Source organism: Lipotes vexillifer, unplaced genomic scaffold, assembly GCF_000442215.2.
Source record: "Lipotes vexillifer unplaced genomic scaffold, Lipotes_vexillifer_v1.1 scaffold1969, whole genome shotgun sequence".
In the NCBI taxonomy this organism is placed as follows: Eukaryota; Metazoa; Chordata; class Mammalia; order Artiodactyla; family Lipotidae; genus Lipotes; species Lipotes vexillifer.
Genome location: NW_006794929.1, coordinates 431530 through 446841, shown reverse-complemented (window position 1 = coordinate 446841; position 15312 = coordinate 431530). Strand labels below are relative to the sequence as shown.

General features: G+C 43.7%; 1 protein-coding gene across 1 annotated transcript in view; it reads right to left on the bottom strand.

The window, feature by feature from the left end:
* ZNF704 (zinc finger protein 704) overlaps positions 1-15312 on the bottom strand; it is a 169610-nt gene that overhangs the window by 26770 nt on the left and 127528 nt on the right. Inside the window, exons 2-3 of the mRNA XM_007467364.1 lie at positions 11778-11881; positions 6771-7003 (exon numbers count right to left, since the gene is read on the bottom strand). Coding sequence (XP_007467426.1) covers positions 6771-7003; positions 11778-11881 — 337 coding nt within the window. The remainder of the gene's footprint in view (positions 1-6770; positions 7004-11777; positions 11882-15312) is intronic.

Genomic DNA, 15312 nt, shown 5'->3' with positions numbered 1-15312 from the left:
GGGGTGTGTGTGTGTGTGTGTGTGTGTGTGTGTGTGTGTGTGTGTGTGTGTTGGGATGGGCGAGGGGTGGACACTCATGCATCCAAGCTTCCCAGAGAGAAGAGTGTCCAATTATTCTGCACAGGTGAGTGTGCTGCATCACATATGCTCCCTCAGCCTGCCTTATGGGAAGCCACGCCCCTGGCAGAGGCTGCAACGGCTCTTTCAGAACCAATACATCTACTCAGACCTTCAGCAGTTTCCAAAGGCTGATAAATGCTGTCCTAAAAAAATCAGTAACTGTTAGAAGTTGTAGGGATTCCAGTTCTTTTCTTTACTGGGAGAGCAGGCTTATACATGTCACCCGCACCACCTTGGGACTTTCCTTCTTTATTCGTAAAACAAGAGGACTGAACAAGATTAGTGATTTTGGATCTGTGAGGTGTGTAGGTATATTCCAATGTATACCAAGCAGGGATTAAACATCTCTCACTTGTATGTGCCATTTATAGATTCTGTGGTAATAAAAGTTAAAAATAACAAAAAGATTTTTGTAAATGGAATAATATAGAATGTATCCCCTTGTATCTGGCTTCTATACCTTAGCATAATTTTTTTTGAGATTCACCCACTGTTCCTTATTTCAGTCATTAGTTGCCTTTTATTGTGGTGTAGTATTCCATTTTATAACATACCACAGGTTTCCAGTTTGGGGTGGCGATGAATAAAACTGCTATGAAATTTGTCTACAAGTGTTTTTGTGGACATGCTTTCTTACCTCTTAGGTAAATATCTAAGAGTGGAATTACTGGGTCATATGGTGAATATATATTTACCTTTTTAAAACTTTTTAAAATTTTTATTTACTTATTTATTTTTATATTTACCTTTATAAGAAAGTGCCAAACTGCTTTACAAAGTGGTTGTACCATTTTACATTCTCAAGAGCAATGAATGAGAGTTCCTGTTGCCAACATTTGGTATTCTGTACACCAAAAAATGCACACTGTATGATTCCATTTTCAACAGGCAAAATTAATCTCTAGTGACAGAAGTCAGGGCAGTGGCTCCCTGTCTGGGGTGGGGGGTGGCATCTGACTGCAGAGGACACAAGGATTGCTGGCCTGGATCACAGTGGTGGTTACTCAGGTGGAGACATTAGTCAAAACTCACTGAACTATACATTTAAAGCGAGTTCATTTTATCATGTGGAAATGATACCTAAATATAGAGTAGATTTAAAACGATTTCTAAAACCACAACAGAAGTATTCCTGAATTAATAGAAATCCCTAGTTATTATATATTTTCTCGATCAGTGATTTCTAAAAGTGCATCTCACCTTTGGGAACATCTCACCTTTGGGAACATTTCCAGACATGATCAAGCGGTCCTGTAACTTGGAAAGGTTGAGCCTGGGCTCGATAATTTCTGAAGTCCTTCGAGCTCCTGGACCACACACTGCCTGGCAGACTATTCTAAGATGCTGTCATTAAATTGCCTAGATCTCTCTTCTTTACCCTAATCCTCCCTGAGGTCAAACATCTCCCCGACTCTGGCTGGCAATGCTGTGTCATCACCGTGAAACCCCGTACAGTGTGACCCTGAGCTGCTTTTCTTAGCACCGCCCTCCCCAGCAGTTCTAACAGATGGGTCTATTTCTGGAGCAGCAGTTCTTCTTACAGGAGGCACTTCTCTGCTCAAAATTAGTGGGTTAGGAATTAAGTCCGTGCAGAGACTGGCAACAGGCGTATTCGTGAGGGCCTTGAGGGTCTGTTTTCTTTCCGGAGCAGTCATTCACAATTTAAAGTGATTCACTGCTTTCTGATTCTGAAAGACTGAACACGTAGAATGGAGCAAATGATTAATTCTACTGTTTACTGTTTACTACTGTACAACTATGACCGAAGCAGCTTATGTGAACTGAGCTGTTTTTTTCTGACTTGAGATTCTCTCTAGTCCACAGGTAAAGTGGTTCATGGTCAATACACCTGTGAAATAAATGAAAATGACGAAGGGTGGAATTTTGTGATTGCTTTTGATTTGCGCTGATGTTCTGAAATGCAGAGTCCTGAGTCAGATTTCCTCACAGGGCCCTGATTTCTGCCACTGTCATTGCTTCCTTCACCCCTCACCTGACGTAGTCTGGCCTCTTCCATTAACCCTAAATAAGTCCAAGGTGGCTGAGACGGCCGAGGGGCTGCAGCGGCCCTGACCTGGTCAGGATGGGTCAGGATGGAGGATGGAGGCAGGCAGCCTTCTCTCTCCACACCCACGGTTCTCAAATTCCATTCGGTCTGTTGTCAAATGGGTAAAAAGGAAAGCGAAATATTAGCAGCCAGCATTTACTGCTCACACAATCCTCACAACAACTCGATCAATATGGTGCTATCATTCTCCATATTGTACAGATGAGGAAACTGAGGCTTAGAGAGGTCAAGTGATTTGCTAAGGTCACACGAGTACGGCAGCTGGGGAGCTAATTCCAGAGCCCTAACTGTTTTATCCTGTTTAAGCAATAGACAAATCCAAAATCTGACTGAACTAGGAATCTGACATGGAAAGAAGCACGTTAGTAATTAGCTCTCAGCCCCTCTTGATTTTCCAGAGGTCGTCAGGAATTGATGGTTAACTCTTGGCCTTCCAGAGAATTGTTTTCTCCCCGACGCCTGGAGCGGCTGTATTTAGGGCCATTGCACCACCTCGTGGTCATGATGGGAACTGCACCTCCCCCGTAGTCCCAGAATCCTGGCTCATACTAGCAGGCTTTTCTCCGAGCAGCCTCGAAGTACTGTCAGTCTGAAATTCCAGAGGAAAAATTCTTCTAGAACGGGGCTTGACGCAGTTGACTGGCTGATCTCCAAAGCCGGGAGAAAGAAGCCTTTCATTTCCCCTCCTCGCACCCCACGCACCTTGGCTGAAGGGCCTGTTAAGAGCGATGGGCGCTTCCTGCGGGAAGTCCCGCCCCCATCAGACAGCCTGGAGTTCCTCTCTCTGTCTTCAATTTCTTTGCGAACCCTTTGCACCCCGCTCCCGCCCTGCCATGTAATGTTGGCTGTGGCTGGGTCTGTTTTCTTTCCATGTTGTTTTCTTCTGGGCGGCAGAGGGAAATGTGGATTCCTTCAATTAATTTGCCTCAAGAGTTTCATCTTTGCTCTTTCAGCGAAACTGATCTTATTTCTAACACATGATAAGCTACAGGATCTGGGGCAAATCACATAACCTCAGCGAGACTCTTCTGCACAATAGGGATATGACTAGGCCAAGGATTTTTGTGATGATTAAATGACGTGCTGCGTTTAAAAGCATTTTGTAAACTGTAACAAAATATGCAAATGTAGTTCCTGTCAGCAATTGTTGCTTGCTTACTACTGAGAGTAGGCAATAACCCCTTGTCTAGGCAATGGATCTCTCTTCCTCTTTACCCAAGTGGAACAGGGATCACGTAAGAGGTGACAGTGAGGAAAAGCGATAAGGAGTTTCTATAATGCAGAGCAAGATGAGGGTCATTGCTTCATAATCAGTATAGGGTATGCCTCCTCCCCCTTTGTTTTGGGGTCCTAAAATGTCCATTACAAAGTTGCTACGTTCCTTCCAGTACATGGGGTTTTAGGGCTTGTAAGCCCTTTCTACTTATGGCTGGTAACACTTAATCTTCGTGATTGTCTTGAGAGAGGTTTGATAATGCCTGTTTGCCTGTTTGCCAGATTAAGAAGCTGATGATGAGAGGGATGAAGTGTTTTCCTTAAGTTCTCAGGGTAGCAAAATTGAGTTGAGAACGTGGATCTTTGGATTTCCGATCAGGGCTCCTTCATTTACCACTTATATGTTCCCTCTTTTTTTTTTTTTTTTTTTTTTTTTTGCAGTACGTGGGCCTCTCACTGTTGTGGCCTCTCCCGTTGCAGAGCACAGGCTCCGGACGTGCAAGCTCAGCGGCCATGGCTCACGGGCCCTGCCGCTCCTTGGCATGTGGGATCTTCCCGGACCGGGGCACGAACCCGTGTCCCCTGAATCGGCAGGCGGACTCTCAACCACTGCGCCACCAGGGAAGCCCTATGTTCCCTCTCTATAATAAGGAACAGGGGCTTCCAAACTTTTTTGACCAGGAGCCACAGTAAGAGATACATTTTGTACAGCAGACATGTAAGTGTACAACTGAACCAAAGCATCAAGAAACAGTACTTATCCTGATTATGTACATTGCACCCTATTCTGTCCTATTCATTAAAGATGTGCTGTTCACGGCTCATTAAACCAATTCACAACCCACTAGTGGACTGAGACCTGCAGTTTGGAAAATACTGATCTAGAAGGTTCTCAAACAATCCCCACAGGATACGTGACCATCACAACTGCCCATGGTCTCAAATGGATATTATGAATCTGAGGGAATGAAGAGGAAAATAAAATGAATTCAGACAGTTTCACCAACTAGAACATATTGCCTAATGGATTAGACAATTAACTCTCAGAAATCTTTTGAAATATAATTTTTAAAACTCTAAAATAGCTGCATTACAGTTACTGTGTTTCTACCACATCGTGAGCACAGCATTTATCACTCATAATTATTATTGCCTCTTTACACATTAGTGTCCACCCACCCAACTTTCAACCTTGAAGGAAGGGGCTACGCCTTAATCTCAGGGCATTGAGCACTGTGCTTGCTGGGTGCTCAATAAATATTGGTTCACTTAATGCATTAAAAAAAATGAATTGCAACCATTCTACTTTCCTGTTACTCTCACTATTCAAAGTACCATTAAGTTCAAAAGGCAAAGACTAAAGTGGCAGGGGGGCGGGTGTGATGAATTGGGCGACTGGGATTGACATGTATACACTGCTGTGTATAAAACTGATGACTAATAAGAACCTGTTGTATATATAAAAAAAAAAGGCAACGACTTGGTCTATGTAAAATCCTCTCTTTAAAAATTAGGGACTATTGGCTTCATCCTGTTGGTATTACGGGGGCGGGGGGAGGGGCGGAAATCCAGAGGGAGAAGTCGTAAAGAAAGAAGGAGGAACTTGGTTTTCACTCGTTCATGCATCCCTACTGTCCGGACTCCTGCAGAGTGGGTCTGTGCCCTTCAAATAAATGCCACTAGGTAATGATTTTGTTTTGTCTTTTCCCTTGGTGACTTGACTATCCCCTAATTGAGTTGAAGCCTACAGACCTTAAATACGAGTCTGACTAATGCAACCTAATTGCGATGCAAGAGTATGAATTTTGGCTCGTGGCTAGAGTAGGAAGGAAAGGCTGTGATGGGCCTTCAACAGCGCACCTTACAAGCATTGGGGGTTTCCTGTGCTGTGAGTCCTTGCCACAAGGATGGGCCGCGCTTGATGAGAGCCAAGGCCACACACTCTGAAGGCCCCAGAGAGAAAGTCTGTGCAGCCTGAAGCAACAGAACAAGACTCCAGGTCCACGCAGCCGTCTCGCCTATGGGTTCCCACTGATAAAAGTGCCAGCCTCTCTCCCTGTCTAGTCAAGCAAAGACGCAGTGTCTCCGGGGACCCACGGGATGCTGGAACAACTCCAGGCCCCCTGCCCAATGGACTGGAGTGTAAAACAGCAACTCTTCATGCCACTGCCTCCGGGAAGGAGAGCAGACTACATTAATGCCCTGTTCTCTGGGCAAAGAGAGTGCGTACACCACCACCCCTGCTCCACATGCTGCGTGATGCTAAGAGAGACGCAGGGAGGGACAGTGTTGGATCAGTGCCATCTCTTTGTTTTTCTCTTTGAAATGAACTGGGGGGAAAAAAAGGTTGCACTGCAGTCCTCAGGGTTTTCTTTGGATTTTTGTTTGTGAATAGTCATTAATAATGAAGCTGCCAATTGCAAATTAAAAGACTAATATATAATAACGGTTTCATATTTACATGGAGATTTAAAACATAATGTTAAAATGTTTTCCAGATAGAGCAGTAGAACTTCTTTATTCAGTGAAACAGAAATGCTTTTTAAAATCGTGAGTGAACATAATGATTTAAATGTATGTGAAGAGAATGAAAAGAATATGAGTTTTCGCTTCAGGCAGACCTGGTTTGAATGGTGGCTCTGGCCCTTCGTAACCTGCAGGACAGGAGATAGTTAAATGTATAATCTCCCTGGTCCTCAATCTCCTCCTATCAAGACAGGAAAATAATACTTACCGTACAGGACTGCTGTGAGGATTAAATAAAAGTGTAATCAATTAATTTATTAAATCAATTAATTAGACCTCCTTTTTCACTTCTAATTTAATAAATGTATAATTTGGGGTATATTACTTATATACTACATACGTTTATATGCTAGCTTTCATGTATATTTCACACCTGGTTTTATAAAAATAAGATGCAAAATATTCTTTCCAACAACGCTTCAGGGCTGAGTGAAGCGGAAAAGAGAAAAACATATTAATTTTATTTTACAGATGAGGAAGTTAAGTGCCAGGAAGAGAGTGAGTTAATTACCAAACCAAGCCTGAAGTCCAATTTTCTGACTTCCAAATACTGGTAAGTCCCAGGTTACCTGATGTTAACTCTTAACCAGTGCAGCAACTTAACAACCAGGATGGGGATGGGATGGGGGGAATGCGTCCTTGGAAGAAACATATTAATATTTTAGTCGTTTCTATTTGTCTTTAGCCACGACCCTTAATTTATCTTGAAACTTCAAAGAACATTAGAGGGGAACAGAGGAAGGGGCGTGGGTAGGAGTACCAAAATCACCACCCCAGGATCAAACCCGCCCTTAGAGGGCGGAGGGAAAGCACCGTCCCGCAACTGAAACCCGAAACCAACCTTCCGTTTCCTGGGAATGGGCTCGTCAAAGAGAAGGTTGCTGGCCTCCGCCTCGTCGATGCCATCGTCCGGGGGCGCTGGGCTGCGGAAGGGCTTGAAGCTGTCGGCGGACAGCGGCGGCGACGGCGTGGACGGGTTGGACTGGTCGCTGGGGGCGCTCCAGCTCCAGTAGCCGCTGCTGCTCGTGCTGGAAGGCACGCCGCCTCCCTCCTTCCACGATCCGCTCAGGCCCTCTGTCCGTTCACACAAGCACAGCGTCAGTACCCAGTCCCGGACCCCGGGGAGCCCAGGCATAGGTCAGAGGGGAAACGGGGGCCCGGATTCCATGACGGTGAAGGCACCTGCAGCCCACTTGGCAATTTGCAACAGCTGCGCATGTACGTTTTACTCTATTTATACTTAAAAAAAAAAGCCGCATTATAGTTTATAAACATTTATTTTAGCCACACGATAACAGTTTTCTCTAAGAGTTTTCTGATGAGTGTTGCTTTGTGCAACACTAGTTCTTTCGTTTGAGAGTGGAGATTACATAAAAACGAGGGAAAAAAAAGATATTCTGGTTCCATAAGTTTGGGAAGACCGGCGTTTATGGACTGTATCCCTAAGGGAGAAGTCACTTGCGGTATTTCCCCACACCCCACACCTCCGCATTTTAACACTTCAAAAGGAATTTCTTACAGGACTGTGATTCTTGGAATACATTTATAGAAAGAGTTAGTCTAAGATTTAAGAACCTAAGAGAACGAATTTCTGATTGTTACCTAAAGCCATTTACCATCCGGCTTTTTACAAGAAATAATCGTGCCTTACATTTGGTGTGTGTTTTACATCTTACAAAGCTTATTCACACAATCTCCTGCATTCTCACAATATCTTTCAGGGTAAGGATTATCATGCCCTTTTTACAGACAAGGACCCTGAGTCACCAGGAATTGAAGTGGTTTGCCATTTCACCATGATTAGTATATAACTTGGACCGGCCAGGGCCCCAAACCCTGGTATACCAGTTGGCCTTCTTTCTCCTTCAGGGCATGCAGCCCCTGTGTTATGAGCATCCTCCCTTCTCTCTGGCAAAGCTGATATCGTAAAAGAAGTTATTGGTAATAATTACTGATAAGATTGGTGTTGAATTTTACCTTTCCACTTGGGGGGGAAAACATGATGAAATGCTTGCTAATATAGAGAGATCTTTGCTCAGTTTGAATGTCTTCAGGGGGCTCTTTTAATCACAGAAGATGTGCTTTACTTTTCAGAATGCCCAATCTTAATTAGCATTTGTATAAATTCGACTTTCTTTTTGGATAATTTCTTCTCCATATTAATGCACATTTTGAATATATTAAAACTATATTTTAACTCCAAGGAGGAAAAAAATCCCAAAATGACTCATTAAAAAAATGCTGTTAACATCTGTGTAATTAGTAATGAAGAGAAGACAAATAGCAGACTAGCATTCATGGAAAAATTTCTCAACTACCTTCACCTAACTATAAGCTTCCAGAATATTCCACAACTTATGTCAAGCAAAAAGTTCAGTTAGATGAATGAAGTTTTAAGTTGAATAGCAGAAGTAAGTTGACCACCTCCTTAAAGCCAGGCTCTACATGGTCATTTATGCAGGCTCACACCTTGACAGCAGCAACAAAACCAAATCAGCATCTCAGTCCCTGTAGTCTACACAGAGACTGATATACTCCCTGGACCCAAGTTGCCTCTAATAAATAAGAAAGCTCCATTCAATACAACATGAATTCAAGAGGAGCCCAGTGTAAGGCCTTAGGTAATACTACCTGGTGTGACAAACTCACGTGGCAGGCCCAGGAGGCTTATAAATATATCACAGCATGCACTTGTAAATAAAACAAGTTCATAGTGCAAGATCTCTAATCATGTTAAGTATGAGGAGCTGAAATTATTTTGAGAACCAACAGTTGTTACAGTGTGGTTACACTGCTTCATGCCAATGCCAAAAGTTAATTTATTTGTTTACCCGTGAATGACATTTCCTTTAGAAACACTATTTAGGGACCTCCCTGGTGGTCCAGTGTTTAAGAATCCGCCTTCCAATGCAAGGGACTCGGGTTCAATCCCTGGTTGGGGAACTAAGATCCCACGTGCCGTGGGGCAACTAGCCCAAGCGCTGCAACTACTGAGCCCACGCGCTCTGGAGCCCGCGCACCACAACTAGAGAGCCCACGTGCCACAACTACTGCGCCCATGCGCTGCAGTGAAATATCCCGCGTGCCGAACTGAAGGTCCCAAGTGCCACGACTAAGACCCGACACAGCCAAATAAATATTTAAAAAACAAACACTATTTAATCAGAAGGACAATGGAGTCCAGAAATACATATTTCAGAAAATTCTTCAGAAAAAAGAACCAATTCATAATATTTTTCAGAGAGCAGTGTCTCCTTATCTTAAACGTGCGTTTGCTAAAAATGCAGACAGGCATTTTACTGAATCTCACCCTCTTTGCCAACCCACGTCCTAACAAAATGATCCTTTTCCAGCACAGTAAAGGATCACAACAGTTTCCCAAAATTCACTGATATACAATCATTCTGGAGATAATTTTTATTTCTAAAAAAAAAAAAAAGCCTTCATTATCATAAATTGCTTCCCCTTTTTAAGAATTTCCTCCCCTTTGCAGAATCAATGAGATATATCAGAAATTTGGGATTACTATTTGGATAGTTATTTTTTAAGTCATAATGAACACTTTCTTTATAACTATGCTAAGAAAAGTTTGTATTGAAGAAGCAAAAGGTTTATTTTGATTCTAACATTTCAATAGAAAGAAATATTAAAAATGTTCTCAAATTAAAAATATTCAATGGTAAAAAGAACGATTACATCAAAATTACTGTTTTCCCCTGAGGATTCCGTGAAATTCTGTAATTCCTTTTTCCTAGAAAAGGTTTTGGGGATGACTTCACTTTTGCTTTTCCTATCATCTTCCTTTAGCAGCTTTGCCACGCTGAGAGGGACATCAGGAGAAATCATGCGCATCTCAAGAGCACGGTGTCTACTCTGTGTGAGGAGGTGACATCACCCCAGCTTGAGGTGAATCATGAAGGTGGGCACTCCTGATTTCTAGTATTGATCTGAATTCCCAGTATCCTGACCATTCTTCCCACTTACAAATGGGTTGGAGTAAGTTTTGGTGAGGATTCAGTGGATGTTCCACAAATTTATTTTAACACCTCCTGCTTACAACCAGATTATGGGTGAACCCTAGCTCTAGCTCATCATTGACTAGGCTGGCTTTTGAGAGAAGGTCTTCCCTGGCTGTTAAGTTCCATCCAGTGGTCTCAGTACATTACATTCACTGAAGTGCAATATGGCTTCTGCCATGGGCCATCCACTGTGAAAGCTCTCGCCAAAGCCACCAAATTCTTTGTGAGGCAGAACTGAGTCCTTTTCATGCTTGACCTTCTGAAGCATCAGAGGTTGCCCCCTGAAACAAGCTTTTTCCTTGACTTTCAGGAAGTCACAGTCTCCTAATCTCTGCTTCTCCAGTTACCCCTCCCTCCGCCTCTTCCTGGGTTCTTTTCCTTCCATGATGAGAAGGCTCACCACTTCCCTCTTAGCCACCTTCTCTTTGCCCTCCACTTCTCTACAACTCTCTCAGGGTCCTTTCGTCTATGCTTCAAAATGGTGCCTTCCAATTCCACATCAGCCCAGAGCTCTCTCCCAGGCTGCACCAAGATCCCCATCAGATGCTGCCTCTTGAATGAATGATCCTCAGGTACTCCCCACTAAACGTGTTTCAAGCTGGACCTATCATCTTCAGCAACCCCACTTCTTGCTCCAAACATTCACTAATAGGTGTCTTCTTCTGCCTTTGCTCCCCATCTCAGGGAATGGGCTTCCTTGCTGAAGCACAGCAACTTCACAGAAGTCACCCGTATCACTCCCCCTCCTTCATCCTCTCTGTCCATCACCAACTCCTGTTGATTCTGCCTTTTTCACACTTCTCAGTTATGCCTCATATGCATCCACACTGTGACCACCAAGATTCAGGACACCCACATATGTTTTTCTTGTTTATTTTTTGTTTTGGCCTGTAAATCCAATTATAACTTTCTAGCGCCTAAATCATTTAATAGCTCTCCTATAGCCTCAGATTAATGTCCCAACTCATAACCAGGCATACATGGCCCCCTGATTTCCTGCCAGGCTCTCCAACTTCATCTCCTACTGCCCTCCTGATTTATCATATTGAATTATGCAAGTCAGTATTATATCATGACTGAGAAGATCTGGAATCAGGAAGAGAGAATAGAATTTCAGCTCTGCTCTTTACAAGTTAATTAATCCCCAAGTGCCTCAGTTCACTCATCTGTAAAACAGTGATAACATCTCATAGAATTGTTGTGAGAATTACATGAGATAAAGCAAACTTAGTACTTGGCACATAGTAAGTGCTCAATAAATGCTAGCCATTAATACAGCTGTGATAGTCTTCCCCCCACCCCCCGCACCAAAGAGACTGTACACTACCTGGGAGTATGGATACTGCTTCAGTGATGTATTCAAACCATCTATTATGGTACCTAATAAATATATACTGAATGAAAGAACAGATTAAGAAGCCTAGGATAATGCTTTTTCAAAATATTTAATCTTCAGAGCTCTTTGATCCAACTCCCTCTCCAACCAAACAGAAAAAAAAAAAGCTGGGGAATTAACTTCATTAGACTAGTCTCCATTTACCTGGGGGAAAATGGAACACAAGTTCTCAAAGACGTGTTCTGGAAAGGTGATGGGGATCAATAAATGTGTAGTGAAAGGATGGATGCATGAATGAGATGCAGTGGGGTCTTTGGGCTGACGGAGAGGCGGCTGATAGCTCTGGGGTCCCCTTTTTCCGCATCTCTCCTCACTTCCTGCTGACGGGTGAGCGTTAATTGTTCACCGCGTGTGGCAGGAATCAGACCCCTCAAAGAGAAGCTCTGCTCTCGGGGTCAGAGGGTCCTCCCTGTGCCCCATACCCCCGCCTCACCGTTCTGCCGCACAGGAGGGCTCCGAACCAAAGGGCTGGTGGACAAGCTGGTTAGTACCATCGCTGCTGTCACCTTGTCCATGTCCAGTTCCTCTGAGGATTTCCTGGAAAACAGGGAAGGGCATTGTTAACTGTGCTCATTCTGCACCTACCATGCCAAGGACCACATGCTACCATACACATTTACTCCTTTAGCTTGTCCCTATGAAAACCCAGTGTTTTGTTAGTTTTATTATACAGCTAAGGAAGCCGAAGACCAGAAGTGAAAATCATGTAGTATCAGGGGACTTCCGTGGCAGTCCCGTGGTTAAGACTCTGCGCTTCCACTGCAAGGGGCGCAGGTGCAATCCCTGGTCAGGGAACTAAGATCCCACATGCTGCACGGTGTGGCAAAAAAAAATTAAATTTTAAAAATCTGATTTATTAAAAAAATCCTATAGTATTAGGAAGTGATGGTTTCATTCACTGGTCATTCATCTAACAGGTGTTTACTGAGAGTACAGTACTGGGCTAGGCACTTCTAGGCATAGGTGATGCATGGTAAACAACACACAAGGCTGGTGGGAAGAGACACAATGATCAGTAAACAACCGAAAAGGAACAGAATAATTTCTGATAGTGACAAGTGCTATGTAGGGCACAGACAGTTAGTTTGACATGACGATGGCTGTGGGCAGCTGCACTTACTGGGGTCAGGAAAGGTTCTCCGAGAAGGTGATGTCTGAGGTAAAGTGTGAAGGGAGGAGGGGAAGGGGAAATGGACCCCAAGCAGCAGAGACAGCTGTGTGAAGGCGAGGCAGCAGGAGTCAGCACCGGATATCTCAAGAGAGACCCACTGGTGTGAGAAGGAGAGAGTGGTGCCAAGCTGGTCTTGTGGGGTCGTGTGGCCATGGAAGGTGTGCAACAGGAAGTCCCTAGAAGGCTTGAAGCAGGTCTAGTGACATAAAATGATTAATATTTTTAAATTCATGACCCGAGCTGCTACATCGAGAGCGGATTTTAGGGAAGGCAGAATAGAAGCAGGGAGGCCAGTTAGGACATGATTGCTAGGAGTCCAGACAAGAGGAAACAGTGGCAGGGACTAGGTTGGGGGGCAGGAGCAGGTGGTCTGGCAGGACCAGCTGCTGTACTTGGTGTGTGGGGTGAGAAGTAGGGCAGGCACCCAGGTCTTTGGCTTGAGCATTAACTAGAGCCATTTACCGAGATGGAGAGAGTGGAGGAAAACGCAGTTAGGGGTGTATAAACTCCAGTGCTCTGCTTTACAACACTCTACTAAAGAAAGGCTAGGTCAGGGGGTAGTTACCATGTGGTTAAAGTGAAGAGCCACTGAGAAGAAGAGGTTACTCTGGATCATTCATCTTGGCCAGTTAACCCCGAATAAAGGTTCATCAGATAATGATCAGGGTGAACTGGAGCCAGCTGAAGTTGATTTCAGTAAAGACGTTAATATCGAGAGGCAAAAATGTATGCAGTACCTTGACATCAGATAAATTGTACCATCTCCCGAGAGATGAACATTTCGAATAAGGGAACAGTTGAAGAAACGCCAGAGGATTAATGAGGCATATCGACAAAGGAACTGACACTTTGACAAATGTGGCTTTCATTCACAGGTGTGCTGTACAATTTTTTTTTTTTTTTTGCGGTACGCGGGCCTCTCACTGCTGTGGCCTCTCCCGTTGTGGAGCACAGGCTCCGGACGCGCAGGCCCAGCGGCCATGGCTCACGGGCCCAGCCACTCCGCGGCATGTGGGATCTTCCCGGACCGGGGCACGAACCCGCGTCCCCTGCATCGGCAGGCGGACTCTCAACCACTGCGCCCCCCAAAATATGCATTTTTATTTCGCATTTCCAAAAGCTGACGTTTCAAAATAATTATTGCCTGTCATAGAGCAGATTTCTGATGAAGAGTAGAAAGGGGAATAAACATTAGTATAATCAAGAGTGTTTCTGAATTTGGATTACCTTTAAGTTTCCCATTGGCATTGGAGTTTACTAACAACAACAAATCAAAGGAATACTTTGCTAATGATTCAATTAACTTGTATTTCTCAGGAAGTATTTTTATCCTGCTACATGAAACATTACCGGGTGATATGGCCTTGTGCTGAGTTGTGTTTTTGTTTTTATCTTTAATTTCTTTTGGTACAGTACTATCTAATTACTGATTCATTGGTGCTGTAAATTCAAATCCTTATAACTAAACACAAATAGATGATATACAAAGTAGAATTTGTTACACTTTGAGAGAATCGCTACAAAGGCCTTCTGGTAGATTTAGAGTTGTTGAGGCTGGAAAACAAAAAACCCACTGGAGGTGATACTACATATTCTCTCCTAATTTGAAATTGAATTTGAATCTACTGTTGAAAACCTTACTAATCACATGTTTACAAAAGGTTGAGACCTTTTTTTTTTTTTTTTTTTTTTTCTTGCGTTATGCGGGCCTCTCACTGTCGTGGCCTCTCCCATTTGCGGAGCACAGGCTCCGGACGCGCAGGCTCAGTGGCCATGGCTCACGGGCCCAGCCGCTCTGCGGCATGTGGGGTCTTCCCGAAACGGGGCACGAACCCGCGTCTCCTGCATCGGCAGGCGGACTCTCAAGCACTGCGCCACCAGGGAAGCCCAAAGTTGAGAACTTTTTCAATGAATCTCTTCTCTCAGACTTAGTTGAGTAATATGGGACTTAATAACATTTAGAATTACTTTTTTAAAAATACTAATATTCATTGTTACTCTATATGTGATTTGCCCCTCAGGCTGACCTGGCTTCGATGGATGAATAGGATTTCAAGAAGGGAGAATCACATTTCAGGCAAGGAATTAGGCAAGTCCTTATCTTGTAATCCACTTAGGAGTCCTATTTGAAGGATGGGAGATGAGAACACAGAGCCTGGGCCAGTTCATGGGGCCTCATGTGCCAGGCTAAGTGGCTTGTCATATTCTTGTAAGCAGAGGGAAGCCATTGAACCTTCATGACCCTGGGGGAGAGACAGATGATCAATCTGTATTTTAGAGAAGGGTCAAAATGGAAAATGTAATGGAAAGGGAAGAAGCTAAAGGTAGGCTGTTTAGCTGTTTTTAGTTAAACCGTAATTCAAACTCAAAGTAATAGACTAAGAGACATCTGTTGTTCGATGAACAGATAGCATTTAGTCTTTGAGGACAGACTCCCTACATATCTGCTAAGGAGGTGTCCTGGGCCTTTCTGGGAGAGGCGGTAAAGGTAATGGTGAAGAGCACAGACTTTGGAATGAGTTAGATCATGTGGCTTCAAATCCACTCTGCCATTACTAGCTGTGTGACCTTGGGTAAATTACTTAACATCTCAGAGTCTCTGTTTCTTTATTAGAAAGAGGAAGATAAAAATAGATCTGTTGAGAAGGTTAAATGAGAAAACGTATGCAAGCACAAGCACACAGCCTCACTACAGTAAGGGTTCCGTGGATGTTAGCTATTATTAACCTTCAAGTTCATGAACACGCCCATAGCACACAACCCCACAGGAAAGAGGAAAGTGTTAGGTTACTTCACT